The 19,906-nt window shown below is 27.9% G+C and overlaps 1 protein-coding gene across 1 annotated transcript in view; it reads left to right on the top strand.

The window, feature by feature from the left end:
* Positions 1 to 1,396: 1,396 nt before the first annotated feature.
* The window catches only part of LOC135931623 (geranylgeranyl transferase type-2 subunit beta-like), a 31,394-nt gene continuing 12,884 nt past the window's right edge, over positions 1,397 to 19,906 (top strand). Inside the window, exons 1-6 of the mRNA XM_065468859.1 lie at positions 1,397 to 1,417; positions 1,460 to 1,669; positions 3,865 to 3,970; positions 7,815 to 7,984; positions 15,910 to 16,021; positions 16,070 to 16,167. Coding sequence (XP_065324931.1) covers positions 1,469 to 1,669; positions 3,865 to 3,970; positions 7,815 to 7,984; positions 15,910 to 16,021; positions 16,070 to 16,167 — 687 coding nt within the window. The 5' untranslated portion in view covers positions 1,397 to 1,417; positions 1,460 to 1,468. The remainder of the gene's footprint in view (positions 1,418 to 1,459; positions 1,670 to 3,864; positions 3,971 to 7,814; positions 7,985 to 15,909; positions 16,022 to 16,069; positions 16,168 to 19,906) is intronic.

Below are 19,906 nucleotides of genomic sequence, written 5' to 3'. Positions count from 1 at the left end.
TCAAGAAAAATCAACTTAAGATATATTGATCTGTGCTAGGGGTTCGTGCATAGCTAGTTAAGTCGATTTTAAGATCCAAGCCCCAACAAAACCAACCAATAAATAACAATTATATGATAAGTAATAGAGTTTCGTAAAATTTAAATTAACCTATCCTATTTATTGAGTTCACGACTCAAGTTCAGAACTCAAGTAGTAAAAATTATTCGAGTTATTTATACTTTGACACGGAGTCATGATTACTCGACTATCTAATTTTAAATTTAGAAAACAAAAATATCGTAATTAAAAATAACTAATTTGAAATATATTAGAGTCTAGTCGATCAAATTTATATAACTAGTCGTCCTCTAATTGACTCAAGTATATCTATTTACGACTCAAGTAGGAAGTCTAAAATAAAAAAATTATATCTTATTTAATAATTAATTTGAAATATTCGTCCTCTAGTCGTCTACTCAAGTTCATAAAACTATTCGTCCTCTAGTCGACTCAAGTTCATAAAACTATTCGTCCTCTAGTCGACTCAAGTATATAGATATGAATTCACAACTTGAGTCGACTTTAATTCACGACTTAAGTTCATAATTTAAGTCGCGACTTGAGTTCAGGACTCAAGTTCATAACTCAAGTTCATAAGTTCACGACTCAAGTTCATAACTCTAGTCGCGACTTGAGTTCACGACCCAAGTTCATAACTCGAGTCGCGACTTGAGTTCACGACTCAAGTTCAAAACTTGAGTTGTAAAAATGAGTCGATTATTGCGACTTCGACTCGGAGTTGAAGTCAGGAGAACTCGACTATTTAACAACACTAATTTATAGAGACACACGATATCGACTTACCAAAGAAGAACCAACTATTTTACATTTATAGGGATATTAGGAACCTCTGAAACATGACAAACCGTACAGACATAACGTTAATTTCTAAAGGAATATGTTACCAAAATATTTAAAAAAAAAATTTTTTCTTCTCATAAATATTCTAATCCGGACGTCAGGTACATTATTTCTTTGTTATGGCTTTATATATGACCTCACTACTCTAACATAATTCTCTCGGAAACGGAACTAATAGATCACCTCTTACTTACCCCTCTCTTCCTTGCTATGCTAGCGTACTACATAACATAGTATATTAGTGAATTGAATGAATGAATGATAAAAAAAATATATAAAACGTTTAATATCAAATTTTATATTTTGGTGCAATTCGATTATTTATATGACAATATAGAATATTCCACTACGATATTTTAACATATGGTCAATTTATTTTAAAATTTATTTATACATTATTTTTAAGGTTTTTTTAATAAACGATGTTGAATTAAATGAAAGTTATTCTAAAGACTTTGATGAAGTTAAACATGTTGGTTTTATAGAGTCTATGGATAGTCATAAAGAGGATTATGTATAATATGTACCAATTAGCTAATATATATAACTAATTTAGATAAATGCTATGACTGAATATTTGAGAATGAGTGGCATATATTGGTGTTGTAACTCATTAGCACTTTTAGGCAAATTAGATAACAATCATTCCTCAATTAGAAAGCAAGATGTTATATCATTTATCAAATCATGTGAATGTTCTAATGGTGGTTTTGCATCTAGTCAGAACCACGATCCACATCTTCTATATACTCTTAGTGCTATACAAGTACTAGTTTTAAGTTGTATTTAATTCTTGTGTAATGTTAGAAATGAACAATTATAAAACATGAATTTTGGATTTAACTTATGATTTTACATAAGTATATAAACTGCAATGGTTAAAATTCTAAGCCCAGCATGGATTTTAAAAAATCATTTCCAATTCCAGCATAGGTTTTTTGACCTAAACTTAACTGATATAATTTTTTTTTAAATTGACCAGACCTAGACTTATTTTTTTAAATTTATACCTAGCTCAGATTTTTAACAATATGCCATATCTCATTCTAGGCTGGATTGCATGGGTTTCAGTGGCATGGCCAAGATTTCAAGGGTTAAAAAAAATTTGATACTTTGCCCACAAATGTTTATTTGCTCAGCCTTCAGCTGTCACTGCGATTAAAAATTTAGATTATTGATTTCCCCATAATTATTTGTATTTTTAAATATATTATATCTTTAAATCATCTGTTAACGTTGGCTGAACAATTGGAATACTAATTCTAAAATATACCAATGTTTTGTACTTTATTAGTTTCTATGATGCTATAACCAATATAATATCTAGTAGTGTTGTTAAACAGTCCAATTTGGTTTGATTTTATTTTATTATGGCCTGAAAGATTTCAGTAAAAAAAATATTTTATTAGCCTGGAGATTTTGCTCATAGATGATAGAAAGGTTTGAACCTTTATATGTCAAATATTGAGGTTTACATAATTATTTTGGCTAAAGTCTTAATAGGGCCATTTTTAAAAAATTGACCCAAACTGGGCCGTTTAGCAACACTATTAGCCAGTATAAAGAAAAATTATTAGTAACATATTTTTGACTAACCTTACCATTTAAAAGCAACTAAAAGCATTTATTCCGAAAATTTTTGAAAAATTTTTTAATAGTATCATGCTTGTTAGAAATATATAAAAACTAAATATCTATTTTTTACCTCGGCTATATCAACTGGGTCAGAATTTAAAGTTTTTGGAAATGAATAGACGCATGTGATAGAAAATTAAGGATCTACCTAATCACCAAGGCACAGAAGTTAGGCGATCATCTAAAAAATTAGGCTCCAGCATGTTTGGTATTCGGGCCCTCGTAAGAGAATCGATAATAACTGAATTAGCTGCGTGTCTTGCATGTCTGCCTTGACTATATACAATTAAGATCATGAACTTTAAATTTTTATTTTTAAAAAATATAGGCGGCCAAATAAGAGCCTTTACATCAGAACCCAAAGAATTTTATTTTTTAAAACAAAATACAAATTAATTACCATTTTAAAATATAATTATTCATGTTTTTTGGGAACTTGTATTCCCACCTCCATTTTTAATGAGTTTTTAATATTTTTAAAGAATTATTTGTTTCAAATAAAGAAAATAAAATTTTTTAAAAAATCAACACCAAAACATATAATGATAAAAATAATCAAAAACAACGAATATTGATTTTTTCCTATTTACTCGTTATAATATTATATGAAAAATGAAATATACTAATATTAATTAAAATATTATTAATTAAAAATAAAACATCAATCACCACATTTTAATTTAATCATCAATCCAATTGGTATAAATAAAAAAATTATTAGCAAAATACGAAAATTTCTAAAATTATAAAAAGAATTGAGATAGAACGAATGTATCTAGAAATCAATTGTAATAAAAAAAATTGAAAAAAAACGAAATCTCTAAAAATACTATGCCTCTATAGCTCTGACACTCTTATAATTTAGTCGCGATAGCATAAAAAGGTAGATAAATAAACTTGTGGTATCTGGAATATTAGATACCAAAATACTATGGATTGGTTACATTGAAATTTAAAACAATTATAATGCTTATGTTTTTACCTTCGCTCAAGCCTCAAGTTAAGCGATTATTTAACAAAATAATACCATTGCTAAATTTGCTTTTATACTATTGAAAATAGATGGGGTCAAACGCCGATCCCATACGAATTATAGCGTCTCTGGGAAACATCCATTTTTTAAAATATAATTTATAACTCTGAAAATTTTATTATAAATGAAATACGTCTATTGTTTATTCATAAATAAAGTTTTTTTACACACTTTTTTGAATAGTGGAATAAAATTAAGGACGGGCGCCACTGCTGGACCTGCAGATCTCTGGTGTATATTAAATTTATCATGTTGTTTATTCACGTATATATTTCTATTCATATTAATTATAGATCTTATTACTTTACAATTCATTAGAAGTGATCGATTCTGATAAAGTTGTTGCTTATATTAAAAATTTGCAAAATGATGATGGTAGTTTTTGTGGAGATAAATGGGGTAACATTCTATTATAAAATATTTCCATATTTAAATATATTATTTTGTTCTTAAGGCTATTATAATCCACTTTTCACTGATTCAATTTAATATTTTTCGATATTCATACATAACCAATACCGATTCAATATTTATGTTCATATGTAATAGAAAAAATCAATATTGGACTTCTATTAGCGAAATCTCGTGGCTTAGGCAATATTTTTCTGGCTAAAATATTAAGTTAACCGTTTTTAAAAATCGGCTCAAATAGGTCCATATCACTAATTAAGTATATCTTGATTTTATTTCCCAAAAGCTAATAATCTCATTTATATATAGGCAATGTTTATGGCTGAATATTTAAAAATCTTGTTTCTAGGAACTTTTATCATGAGAGGGAGGGGGTGATGCAAACTAGAGTCTGTAAAATTATAAAAAAAATTTGCCCGACCCGACTAGTGTGAATATTATAATATCCAAAAACAATTAAAAATTATGCGTATTACCGTAAATAAATTATTCAATTATTTGACCGCCCTAATATATCAATTTTTATATTAAGTTGCATTTTATTTAAATAGGAAACATACCTTTTATTTAGTTTAAATATTAAAAAATTTGAAATACAATCGAATTTAAAAATTATTGCGATTATACAAAAACCAGATGATAACCCGTCAAGAATGACGGGGAATCAGAATTTTCTTCTATACTCAATGATTTTTTTGGGAAAACCCTCAGATGGCAGATTCAAGAATTGCTTTCATAAGGGTTTTGAGGATTATTATAATAGATGGATTGAGCACATAAATATAATTTTTACAGATTTTTGATAGCCCGTCAAGAATGGCGGGAAATAAGAATTTTCTTCTTTATTCAATGATGGATTAATAATAAATTTTCTTTATTTGATGATGAATGAATTAAAATTTCCTATCTTATGAGGTTCTAGCAAGAATATATATTTTATATTATAAATTACAAATACAAATGAATAAAAATTTAGTATAAAAGATTTTTTATTGTGCACATTAATTAAAATTTAAAATTATTAACCATATACTTCATAAACATATTTTACAAAATATAATGAAAAATTTTAGAATAACCCCTCATCTAAATAGATATAAATTATCACATCTCATAAGATAAGAAAATTTCTGATTAATTCATCATCAAATAAAGGTAAAATTTATTATTCATCCATCATTCAATAAAGAAGAAAATTCTTCCCCGTCATTCTTGACGGGATATCAGCTAGTAACATATATTTTTGATAACGGGTTCTTAAAAAATCTCAATATATGTAAGTTTAAGGCAAGGTCACAACAGGCATTATTTTTATTTGTTATTGATGCTAAAAAATGGATTAATATTTCATCCATATATAACTTCACAATGGCTTTCCTTATTTCCTTGTGTCCAACAATTTCTTGAATCCAGCAATTTTCAGAAATTTTTTTGTCTATGGTTTGCCCATTCCTTTAAGTTATAAAGTTATATGAGAAATGAAATAATTCAGTTATTAAAATTAGAGACCTTCACGGGCCTTGATTTATTCATCAGTCTCCAGCCCAGGTCAGCAGTAAAAATAATTTGCAGGCTCATTCCAGATTTAATAAAAAAAAATTCAAATCCAAGCCAATCATAAGTTTCAAAAATTTTGCCCAAGCCCATATCCAAAAATTTAATTTATTGCTTTAAATGAAAATAAACAATAAGTTTTTTTAGGCAATCACTATGTTTGCCATGCTGAAATTTTTTTATCATTAGAAGAAAAAAAATGCAATATATTATTAAGTGTCACAGTTTAGTAGGCTAAATTTAAATAAAAAATTTTTGGGGTTTTTATCAAAAAACCAGTCCTGGCTCAGGCTGATTAATATATATATTATTTATTCTAAAAAAATGGATTATTATTTCCTTTAAATATAACTTCATAGTGGCTCTCTTTATTTCATTGTGTCCAACCATTTCTTGAATCCAGCAATTATCAGAAATTTTTTATCTTTGCAATTGCTATCAGCTAAACCAAGCATTTGATTTAAAATATCTATAAATGTAAAAAAGGGTTCCAGATTTTGCAGGACTTTTTATTTTTATGTGCTTACCATCTAATAAGCCAAGGCAGTTTGGAAATCATGTTTCTCAAAGTATTTTTGTGCAATCTAAAATGTTTGATTTTCTATAAATATATATTAATATCTAAATTTAATACCTTTTCACAATGTTCTCAAGTTGGAACTGGATATCTTTTAAAGTTTTCCACATAGCATCACATACCTCTAGAATGATGGGAGTTATGCATTTGAGTAAATTCGCTATATTATAAATCACATGGGAATCACTATTGGCTTAAAATTGCTATGATGATTATCATTGTACAAATATTTTTAATAGAACACTATTGGTTAAATTTGATTGACGTTTTTTGAGGATTACTATAATAGATAATGTGCGTGATATAATGAACATGATATAAAGATATATCAATATCATATAATTATAAATAGTATCACATAGTGAATAATTATGATATACAAATAATGAGGAGTCGAGTTTGTCGGGCTTTAAACAAGTCCTCCTATCTTCAAAGGCCCTACCAGCCACTGAAACCGCGCTTTCACTGCTAGCCGAGGAAGCAGAGATGGCCTGGAATTTAAGAACCAAAACACTTAAATTGGGAACGCTTTGATAAGTCTTCCACCAAATTAAGATTTGGTAAACGATTTTAAATATTGAAAATTTGAGGCTATTTAATTAAATAGGTATTAGATAAATATATTTTAATTAACCTGATAAAATATGATGTAAGTATGTAATAATAACACAAAAATATAATAACAAAATAGCTTGGTAATCGGATGTTATGTAAAGTAATTTGAAAATGACATGCTATTTTAATTGACATTATGAATTAAAATGATTATTTAGGATATTTATATTTATTTATCGGGTCGGGCTTTGGGTCGGACACCTCTTACAACCCGAATCTGGGGTCGGGCTTTGGAGAACCCTTGTAGAATTCTAATGCAAGTTTATCATTGAAATTGATGGATGATATATTTGAACACACCTATCCCATAGTTTTAATTTGGATTTTTCTTTTATTTGTTACTAATTTTGATTTAGGAGTAGAGAGACGTTAAAAAAATGGCATGAGGGTGATAACTTATCATTGGCTTAGGATATGTAAGAGTTCCTGTCTCTTTTAAAATAATTCTTATTTTTTAAAAGTATTTTAAATAATTAAATTTTCCATTTATTTATTATTAGGATATTATGTAAAATACAAATATTATAATATGTCGTATTTGGATAAAGAATTATGCAAAAGGGTTCGAACCGGTTTTTTAAAGGTTCAAGTATATAGTTATTTTTTACGAACTGAGCATTGAACCGAACTTAGTTCATTACGGTTTAGATCTCTGAAAAAATGCCTGAAATTCAGAGTGTGTGTACTCTTTACAGCTGGAATAAATTTTCCATCAAATCCGATGGTTAAAAATCGCCCTCAATAAATGTTAAAATTATGAGATTCCGAATCCCAATGAATAACATATCCCAATACGACATAAACAAATCATAATAAAATAACAATAAAACCAATATAATATTGGATCAATTTTTTTTTTAAATTGGACCAATCCAATTTATTTATAAACGTTAAGTATCATCCCTGATCGGTAAATTGAAGTTATTCATTTAAATTTAGATAAGTCTTATTTAATCTTCATATATGGCTGATTTGATATTATTATATCTGATTAAATGTTTTTTTTTAAATTTTGATACTATTAATTTTTTTATAACATTTATTTTTCAATTAACATAATTAATTCTTTGATATATATCTCTTTAGGTGAAGTTGATACCAGATTTTCCTTCTGTGCATTGGCTGCTTTAGCTCTTCTAGATAAATTGGACTGCATAAAAGAAGACATTGATAAGATTGTGAATTTCGTATTAAAAGGTCATAATATTGACCAAGGTTTTGGTAGCAAGCCTGGTTCGGAATCTCATGCTGGCCAGGTAAAAATAAAAAAGATCCTTAGAATATTTTTTCTAATATTATCAAACTAAAAAGAAAAAAATTAAAAGATATTTATTTTTTTCATTAAATTACACAAATAGGAATAGGATTGTACTAGGTTTACCAGATCCTGCTCAAAGAATTTTGAGCAGTTATTTATTTTTATTGCATTTATATATAAATCATAACCCTGAATTACATGCTGCAGGCACATTTTAATACACGCTTGAAAAAGAAACTAACATTTTGTTTGTAAACAAACAGCACTATACACATTTCATACAGGGGCGGACTGGCCATAAGACCCGGTGGGCATTTTGCCCACGAGGCTGCGAGAAAATGTCGATTTTGAGGCCGATCGGAGGAAAATATAAAAAAAGAGGCCGATTAGAAAAAAAATAATATTATTATGTCCATAATATTTTCTCTTATCATTTATTTTTAATATCGCATTCCTTGAGAATTATCATGTAATTTACTATCGTCGCTTGACGCTATATTATCACGTGCTTTTCCTTGTTTTTTTTTCGAATGAAGTGAATCGCTTCCTTTTGAGCTTGACTACGATTAGAGTGTAAATTAAGTTTTAATTAATTTATTATATTATATTTTTATACATTAATTTATTGTAGAAATAATATAGCAAACTTTTGTTATTGTATTGTTCTTAATTCAAGAAAAGAAATCAAATAAAACCCAGGTAATAATAATTTTAATAAATAAATTTTTGATCAATTTGATTTTCTAAAGTTTCTTTTAATATTAATTTATTGTTATTTTATTATACTATTACTAACTAAGCTTAACTCAACGAACACAGATTGTTAAAATCTCACCTAATATTTGGTTGCAACAATTTACTAATCATTTGCAATCAAATCTAATTTAATATTTATACAGCTATTTTTTGAAATGTATGTAAAAAGTCAAAAGTAAACAACTTATTTATATTTCATATTCATAGATAGTAATTAATGTTTTTTTATTTTTATAAAATTATTTGAATTTCCAGTTCACATCTTGTAATATTTTTTTTAGCCTTAAGTTATAAATTAATAATAATAAATTTTTTATATTATCATGCATAGAAATGCCAAAAGGAAATTTAAGGGTGGAGCTGAAAAATTAAGAGAAAAAGATGTTGCTTGTCTCAAAGCAGCTAGTGCTGATCCAAAACAACTTAAATTATCTTTCTTTGATAAATCAGTACCAAGTATTTATAATACTAGTACTTCATATTAAAAAATCTATTATTTTAGGAATATCAGCAACTACCTCCCATTCACATCTACCAGAAACAACTACATTATCTGCAACATCTTCTTTTATTATTGCATCAGTTCAATCATTGCCACACCCACCTATAACTATATTACCAACCATTACAGCAGATAAATCATTCACACACCCTGAAAATAGATTATCTACAATTACAGCAATTCCATCTTTATTATCCTCACACTTGTCAGAAGCAACTACATCAATACTGCCTTTAGATATTTCACAAAGTGATCAGAATTGGGTATGCATAAACATGAAAATTTTAAGCTGCAATTAACAGCTACTATACCACAAAAACTTGCATTCTTAATGCAAATCCTATACAACCAATAAATAGTAAATATGATAAATTATATTATCGAATGGTAATGAATGAAAAAATACCTAGAAAATGGATTACAATAGAACTAATGTGCAATAAAGCCAAAGATGTGTACTGCTAAATCTGCCTGGCATTGAAAAATCATAATCAAAGGGAAGAGGTTCTCTCATAACCTTGTTGTCGATAACAACTGTTAACAAAGTTATAGATGTTGTTCTTGATCAGATCAGGAATTTAATAAAAAAGGAGATTGGTAACAAACGTTTTAGTTTGCAAATGGATAGTATTAAAGACATTAGTGTTTATGATCAAGCAACTATTTGCCTACAATACATATATAATGGCAAAATAACAGAAAGGCTCTTTGCACTTACAAAAGTTACAAACTCTTCTGGAAAAGGATTTTTTGATATCTTGAGTGAATGCTTTTTAAAACATGGAATTCAAATGAGAAATATAATTGGAGAATCATTTGATGGTGCGGCAAATATGCGGGGTGAATTAGTTAGGTTGCTAGTGGCTCCAAGTAGTTTGTATATTTGGTGTTATAGTCACATATTAAATCTATGTATATGTGATTCATGCCATAATGTTGAAGGCAAAAATTTATTTGGATTGTTGAACAGACTAGCAACTTTCTTTGGTGAATCATATAAAAGGATGGATGCTTGGGTGAAACAGAATAACTCATCTGGCCAAAATAAGTTGAGAAGACTGCAAAAAATAGGAGAGACAAGGTGGTGGCCACATGAAAAAGCCCTTAGATGGATATATGGCAAAGAGAGCCTACTTCCAATAACGATAAGTGCCTTACAATTTATAATTGATAATAAATCATTTGAGGCAAAACCCTCACCAGAAGCACAGTCTTTGATTGATAATTTATGTAAATTTAAGACTCTAAGTACTTCTATAATATATTTAGAAATTTTTGAAATAATGGGGCCATTGTCATTATATCTTCAAACTAAGAATTTAGATATTTTATCAGCGTGGAAAATGATAGAAGATGCCAAGTCTTCTATGCCATCTATAACTATTACTTCAATTAAAAATAAAGCAACAAAATGGTTTATAATTTAAATGGAACACTTTCATATTTAAAGCTCCCAGAGAGTATCTGGGTACAAACTGCTCTGCCAAAAAATCGAATAGGACGAGTGAAGAGAATATATAGTGACGAAGGCCAAGATGAACGTCCTCAAGAATCGACCTTCATAGGGTCGAAGTATTTCGTCCTATAATTGATCAAATTATAAACAGCTTGTCGGAACGGTTTTCTGCGAATAAAGAGCTTATTTTGAATGTGCAATATTTGCATCCAAGGCATTTTGAGGGTAATAGTAAAGATATTTCTGAAAAGGCCTTAGAAAAACTGGCACAATTGGCAAATATATCGAGTGTTAAATTACGTAACGAATTGTGTTCATTTGCCAGTGTATTCAAAGATTTAGTATAAGAATTAAATGAAACGGACAATGATATCGTATGTACAAGTGAGGATTCATATGAAGAAGATGAAATATTACAAAATGATAATAACTCAAGATGTGATAATAGATGTAATAAGTGTTTAATATGTGTGTACGAAATTATTAAAAGATACAATATGCATACAAGTGCTTACACTAATTTATTTTTAGCATATGAATACATTTTAACTTTATCATTTACGCAAGTCAATAGTGAGAGAACATTTAGTAAATTCAAAATTATAAAAAATAGGCTGAGACCAAATATAGGACAAGAAAAATTAGAAGCATTTTTAATGATGTCAGTTGAACGGGAACTTTTAGCGCAGATTGAACTAAAAGATATTCTTGTTTATTTGTGCAAAGGTTCAAAGTTAATGAGAGATTTATTAACTTAAAAATTTATATTAATTCTTTTATTTAAATCATATTTATATCTATTTACAATATGATCGGCGGAAGCAATTTTATTTTCTGTGCAATATTGTATAATTGCAATAATTTTTTATGTGAAATTAATTGATTTTATATATTGAGTATTATGTATTATTTTATAATTAACATGTGATGTATGATTTAATTTTATAGGGCATTATTGTTGTATATCTAATATAAAATATATGTGCAATAAATATGATTTTAGATGTGCAATTTTATGAAATAAAATATATATGAGTATCATGTCATTATTCTTTTTTTTTAAATGTACATCGTTTGTACCTATTTTCAAAAATAAGAAGTTATAAAAATCATATAATTCAGAAGCCATTTAAGGGAACCCGGCCGAAGGCCGGGCTAAACAAAATTAGAGGTATGGGGGCGAAGCCCCCATATAAATGAGGCCGCTATAAAAAAAATGCCCACGAGGCCGTAGCGTCGCCAGTCCGCCCCTGATTTCATATATATATACGTGAATATTTGATTCTACAATTAACTTATGCAATTTAAAAACCATTCATTAACACGCTGCAACTTATAAAAATGGATTTGGGTGCTCAATTTATTTTAAGGATATGTTCATAAAAGAAAAGAAAATGTAAAGAAATAACATTTTTTAATTTTGTAAAATTTTATATCGTAATTGTAATTTTTATATCTGTATTTTATATTTTAATTGTCTATTAAATAAAGTTATTTTATCTTAATTGTCTATTAATTGTTTAAATTATTCTACTCTGATATACACAACTCTCAAAAGCGGTGTCGAAGTGAGGAAAATTTAAAATAAAATTAAACCAGGAAAGGAAGATTTCACGAGGAAATTTAAGGTAAAATTAATTCGATATATTTATTCTATATATTATTAATAATTTTAGTAATATTTCTTTATTCGATTAATTTCGTTAGAATATTTAAACTTTTTTTAATTAAATTTTTGTTAAGTACGTTTTAATGTATATTACACAGATAAATATGTGGAATTTGTTAATAGAAAACATATTGTTAATAGTTCTTGTGTTTATGATTTTAGTTTTTATATTAGGTATAACAGTAGGAAGAACGGGATATATTAAGATAGCAAGTCGAGAATTGAAAATTTTAATAAGAGAGAAAGATAAGCTAAGACCTATAGATAATTACCGATAGATAAGTTGCTATAGTTATGGTCAGTCGGGTCACATGTCGCGACAGAGTGAATATACCAAAGATTTAAAGTGCGCGAGAAGTGGCAAGAATGGCCATGTAGCGATAAAATGTTGAGTTAACAATTTTGTAGTGAGGTTTAATATATGTGGTCAAGAAGGACACACAAACAAGAAAGGTATAAGAACTGACTAGGAGAAAGAAAGTTTGATTTTAATGATAATTTTTTTGATAATAAATTTTTGATTTTTTTTAATTATAAATCATGTGAATAATAGAAATATTGATAAAACGAGAGATATAAAGATAGAAAGTAAAAATTTTGAAATATTTAGAACAAATAATTCGATGTGTGAAGATGTGCGAAAGATTGAATTAGAATAGATACCCGAGAATTAAGAAAAAAAGAGGGAGCAGAAATATGTTTTTAATTATATACAGGAGCTGAAATTAGCCTGATGAGTGTAAAAGATTTTGATAGATTATGGCCAGAATAAGAATTTGTTCTAAAAAAAATGAGAGTCAGACAAAGATAATAGCATTGTAAAATTTTAGGTTATTATAGGATCAGGTTGCCTGGAAGTAATAAAAATATAACTTTATGGATAACTACGTTAAAGATTGAGCCAATTTTAGGTTGGTGTGACATAAAGACAATAGGTCCTGTTTATAATTGATGGAATTTTTTTGAAACAGTTTCTGAAATTAATGAGGTAAATAGCGAATAATAAAGAATGATTTTGATAAAGTTAAGTTACCTAGGATAGAAGATAACAAGATTTAGTTCTCAATAAACTTAGAAATCGAACTCCAGAAATTTTGATAGATATAGAAACAAGATAGAAGAGAATAATACATTAAGAGATATAAAGTTATTAGAGGTAACTCCAGTCGAAATCAACAAACAGATAATTGAGAATAAAGTTACGGAAGAGACTGTTCAAAGGAAATTCAACCAGGAATATTTTAGATCAGTACAAGGAAGTTTTTAAAGAAGAATTAGGTACTCTAAAAAATGTTGAAGTAGATATAAAGTTATTAGAAACTACCAGGCTAAATTTTGTGGATTAAGAAGATTACCGTTTTCTTAGATAAAAGAAATGATAAGGAATTAAATAAATGGTTAAAAGAAAGTATAATACGACCAATAGTGCATAGCGAATGGGGACTAGTCCCCATAAGAAAACCAGATAATAGCTTAAGGTTATGCATAGATTATAGAATTTCATTAAATCCTTGGATTATCACAGTAAGGTATCCTTTACCGAGATTAGAATAACTATTGGCAAATCTAAAAGGAGTGACATATTTTTCGAAGATAGATTTTTCTAATGCATATTTACAGATTAAGGTTAATGAGAATACAAGTAGAATGTTGACAATTACAACACATAGAGGGTTGTTTGCATTTTTTCGTTTGCCATTTGGGTTGAAAGTATCTGCTCCGATATTTTAAAGAACTATGGCTGCTAATTAAAGTGTTAGACATAATATTAGAAAATGGTTTAAGAGCTAACATAAAGAAGAGTGTTTTTGGAGTAAGAGAAATAAAGTATTTAGGACATATAATAAAAGGAGATGAAAATATAATCCTAAGCCTCGAGTCGGACCTTTGTTCCTTCTATGAGCAATAAAATCTTCAGTTCGATTGCAAAGAATATAGATAAGATAGTGAACATGAGAGCTTCGAATAATAAAACTGAAGTACAAGCGTTTTTAGGAGCTATTAATTATTATCATAGGTTTATCCAAATATTGCGCAAATTGCTACATGGTTGTATGAATTATTGAAGAAAAATAAAAAGCTTGAAAATTGGAAGTATCACAGAAGGAAAGTTTCAAAAATTGAAAATAAAGATGGTAGAGAAACCGATATTGTTTTAATGAGAAACTATATAATTTTAGCAGTGGATGCATTAATGAAGATATAGAAAGAGCTTTGTTACAGATGGTTGATAAGGTAGAAAAGCCGATTTTATTTTTGTTAAGACAGTTTAACAATACTGAAAAAAATTATTCAACAATAGAAAAGGAAGCATTAGCGGTTAAGTTTGGTTTGACCAAGTGTAGAGAGTATTTATTAGGCCGAAAGTTTTTATTATATGCGGATCATAAGCCTTTGGTAGATTTGTTTAAAAAGGACAATAAAGAACTTTTGATTTCACCGAGATTGCAAAAATGGTTAGTTTTAGTTGGTAATTCGATTTTGAGATAAAATTTAAGCGGGTAAACAAAATTGTTTACCAGATATATTATCGAGATTGTTTAATAAAGACATTGAAGACAAAGATATAGAGCCATTAATCAATAGTTTAGAATATATTGAAGAAGAGGAATTAAATATTAATGTTATAAGTGCTTTGAAAAGATACAAGAGAAAAATCTATAACTTTTGAAATAGCAGATGAGATATCCAAAAAAGTTGAAGCCAAAATACGGTTCGGGTTCACATCCCAGCTTTTTCGGAAAGGAAAGAACACAAAATATCTATCATTTATATTTTGGGGTAATTATCAATTTTTTCCAATTTGCATAGGTCCTCACAACATATGTAATTGATCATTCAAAGTTTCACTTGATTTAAAAGATTTCATGAAAATGCCTCTTTTTTGATCTATCGATCATTCTTATTTCATTTAGTTTTTGATCAGCATTTCTATTTTAAATTTAACATTCTGAAAATTTAGTGACGGAGTTTGGATTTCGGCTTTTAAAATATACATTCTCAAATATTGTTATTATCACTTTAAATATAAAAATAATTGCTTTATTTTAAGCCGGTTAAATCTATTTTTTAGTAGAAATTATCACCTTCACTTTTTAAAAAATATACAACTTTGAAGAAAGAAATAAATGTCAGAATTTTTAGTTATATTTTATTTTCACGACTCTTTTTAATTATATTTTTGAATATGTAATTTAAGAGGAATGGGTGAACAAATTTTATAAATGTCGCTCCTTTTTTAGGGATTCATAGCTTAGGTGGATATAGGAGCCACTGGTTTTGCTTATTTTTTTGCGTCGCGGTTTTCCTCCGATTTTAAAATCATTAATTTCGCCATCCCTCTATTTTTATCATATTTTAAAAAAACATTAAAACACCCAGTATTGAAAAATTTTTATTTATAAATTCATTTATAATGTATATTTATATCTTCTTCGTGAAGTCAAAATTTATAATATAGTTTAGTTTTATAAGTTTCTTTATTTTTGTTTTAAAATTTATATAAGAATGATAAATTTTATATAAAAATAATATTCCAAGATTTATTGCTGTCTCGGTGTTTTGGCCTTGACGGGAAATCTTCATTCTATAGACACCGAAAGATTAGGTTGGTGGTTAAGTGAAAGACAATTGCCTTCTGGTGGATTAAACGGTATAATACTTTTTCTATATCACCCAATACTTTTTTAAATTTTTTAAGGAAGGCCCGAAAAATTTCCGGATGTCTGTTATTCTTGGTGGGTGTTAGCTTCTTTAGCTATCATAGGAAAACTGTCTTGGATTAATAAAGTAAATTTAGTAGCTTAATTAAAATTACCTGGCAAAAATATAATCTCGCTTAATATTATTAAATATTAAAACTCCTTTGAAATTGTTTTATGAAATGTAATGAAGGTTCCTAGTATTTATAATTTTTATACCATATTTGCAGGCGCGTTAGCTATCTACTTTGGGTGTTTTGTAAAATTGACAGGTACCCTATTTTTCAAAAATTAGCATCCTTTTAGAAAAATGTATTATTATTTTAATTAGTTGGATTTTTTTTTAAATGTGGCTTTCATTAATAAAAAAATATATTCTCTATCTAAAACATTCATTGTGGCGTGTTACAGGAAGCCTGTATTTTCCACAGCTGGGCTCATAGAAGATCCTTCAATGGGCGTGTGGGCTGGCGGGTTGAAAAATTATTGGGCGATAATTTTGAATATTTAATAAGTTTAAGTTAAAATATTTTAACATAAAATAAAAAAGAGGCAAACCAACCAAGCAAACATTTTTGGAAAAATTGCGCGGACAAATGGGTTAAACAAATTTTTATGAATGAGCTGGCGGGTGATTTTTTCAAAAAAAACATAGGCGAGCTGGTTAAAAAATTTTAACATTTCGGGTTAAGCCCCACATTGCAGACCTCTACTTCAAATCTTTATAAAAGAATTTTTGTACAAAATAATTTTAAACTAATAAAATCTTTAAATTGAAGTTATCATTATAAAATTCAAAAGGAAGTCAACCTTACATCATATATGGCAAGAAAATCTAAAATAATGATAAAAGAATTTGGAATTCTCTCATTCCCAAAACATAAGGCAGTAAAGACACTAAACGAACAAACATTTAAGCTCGTCACGGATTTTATAGTTCCGGTGAAATAAGCCAACTCATGCCTGGAATAAAAGATTATGCGTCTGTTAAAGGCGAGAAAGAACAGTTCAAAAAAGACATATTGATCATGAAGAAATATTCAAGATGCAAGAAGAATGCCCGGATATATCAATAAATTTGCCGAACTAAGGCCAATAAACTGTATTTTAGTTGGAGCTAGTAACACACACTGTTTATGTTTGCACTATTCATCAGAATGAAATTAATACAAATGTATTAGCTGAATAATAGCAGGAGAAGAATACGGTATAAATTCTTATAACTATCTTTTGGCCCAAATTATTTGTAATCCCTTTCAGCCAAAATGTTATTTAACAAATTGTATCAATATCCTGGTAAAGTATCTCTTAAGGGCCAATTATACCAATTGTTTCAGAGAAATCATATAGAATATGTCACGTTTAAACAATGGATCACGGTGGATAGAGCAAATCTTGAAACTTTTATAAAGTCCGTTGATGATTTCATCGATTATCTATTAAAAAAGTTCAAATTTTACTGCGTCACTCGTTTATAGCTAAACAACAAACTTTATTTTTAAGAATTCCAAAGAAAATTTAAAAGATGGGGAATTTTTAACAATTCTAGATTATTCTGAAAATTATTCATTTATTTTACAAGATAAAATGTAAGGATTTCATTGGGACAACGCGCAAGCTAATATACATCCATTTGTAGCCTATTATAAATATTCACCTTAATATTAGTGTAGTCCACCTTTATCAAAAAAATTTATTAATTTCTTAACAGCTAAATTTGATTCTAAACCAGAAAATATAATACACTTTTCAGGTGGATTCGCTTCACAATTTGTGTTGTAAACGAACGCGTTCGTGAACGAAGTTCGTTTTTTTGAAAAAAATAATGAACGGCGTTCCTTTTATTTTTGACGAATTTTGAACGTGAACGCGTTCCTTTTTTATGACGAACGCGTTCGAATTTAACGTTCAATTTTAAAAACACTTTTATTTTTATTTATTTGAAAAATTTAATATTAGTCCGTTTCCTTTTTCACATTTGAATTTTTTTAACACTTATAGTTTATCAATTTAAATATTATTGTTTATATTTTAATTTGACTAGGATAAGCATGGATATTAATTTTTCATCATAATCATCTGATTCTGAAAATTCAAAATCAGATAAATTAACATTACCATGGCCCAAATATGATAAATATTTTACAGTAACATCCTATATTGAAGGAACTAATTCAACCAAATGTAAAATGTGCCCAAAAAGTTTTATATCAGTTTCAAAATCTTCAAGTTCCAGTTTAAAACGACATTTGATTGTCATATTAATTATTCTATTTTATATAATATAACTGTAAAATCATTAAATTTGAATAAAAAATGCATCTGGGCTATTTGACCCAACAATAACGATAATTATTTTAATTAAAACGTAGTATTAAATAATGTGATTAATAAAAGGTATTAAACCTATCACTATCAAATTAATTACATATATTTTATTTTTTTTAAAGATTTGAACATAGAATATCAATATGTTCTTTCTGCGATTATACATCCAGTATTCAAGCTGGTCATGGATAAAACTTCCACAGAACGAACCTATAAAAAATAAACTTATAGCGTTATTGAAAAAATGCATTGAAAACGCTAGAAATGACTCTCTTTTATGACGAGGATGATTGGAGGAGGATAACTTATCTCAATTTTTTGAAGCAAAGGACAGAACAATAAATGTTTTCAATAAATTCCCTATGTTAAAAGAGTTGTTTATTAAGTATAATACCGCAATCCCCTCAAATGCCCCTGTACGCGTTTTAAGTATAGCTAATCCCGTATTAACTGCCAAGTGTTCCTGTCTATCAGATAAAAATTTTGAAAAACAATTGTTATTAAAGATTAACAAGAAAAATCTTTTATAAATAAAGATATTATTTATTCGCTATATTATATTATATTTATAATTATATTATCAAAATTAAACCTTATTATTTTTTAACATGGTTAATATATTGTGTTAAAACATATAAGACATTTATTTATATTAAATTAAATCTTAAAAAAAATTATCATGCGTTCATGAACGTGAACGCGTTCCTTTTTATTGAAAGGGAACGTGAACAGGTTCGATTTTTGTCAATGAACGCAAACGCGTTCGATTTTTATAGAAATGTTTACAGCACTAGTCGCAATACAAGAATTGCAAAATTTTTTTTAACATATACCTTCATTAATACGATTTTAATATTTCAGCCGAATGGCATTTTTTCCCCACTCTTCACGGCAAAAATGCGTGTGATGGTATCGAGGAACTATCAAGATTAGTTGCCAGAACGTCTTCAAAGGCCAAATAAAAATCAAATTCTAACCCCAATCAATTTGAATATACATATATATCAAATCTAGAATACATTGGAGGGGAATTAGTCTTCGTAAAAGATTTAATTCTGCACTGCCCATACATGAGACCCAAAAAATTGACAGGGTTATTTCCATTGATCAAAATAGGCTAAAAACCAAAATATATTCAAATTCCAAAAAATATAATAAAAACAAGTTTCGTTTTTAAATGAGAAAATTATATTTAAAAATATTAATGGGTATATAACATGTGTATATGATGACAAATGGTGGTTAGGATATATAATCGATAAAAATGATACAAATGAAGAAGTAAAAATCTGATTTTTACACCCTTGTGGACCTTCAGCTTTATTTAAATTTCCTCTGATAGATGATTTCCCAGATCTCATATTCACTCGCTGGTCAATCCTTCTTCTCTCACCGGTCGAACATATATATATTATCTCCTGAAGAAATCTCACAAGCTAGCCAGGCTTTTAATTAATTTATAAACTACCTTAGGCAAAATTTATGAAGATTTCAAAAATTCTGTGATC

Source organism: Gordionus sp. m RMFG-2023, chromosome 1 (assembly GCF_954871325.1).
Source record: "Gordionus sp. m RMFG-2023 chromosome 1, tfGorSpeb1-WG-v2, whole genome shotgun sequence".
In the NCBI taxonomy this organism is placed as follows: domain Eukaryota; kingdom Metazoa; phylum Nematomorpha; class Gordioida; order Chordodea; family Parachordodidae; genus Gordionus; species Gordionus sp. m RMFG-2023.
This window is presented reverse-complemented; position numbering and strand designations above follow the sequence as displayed.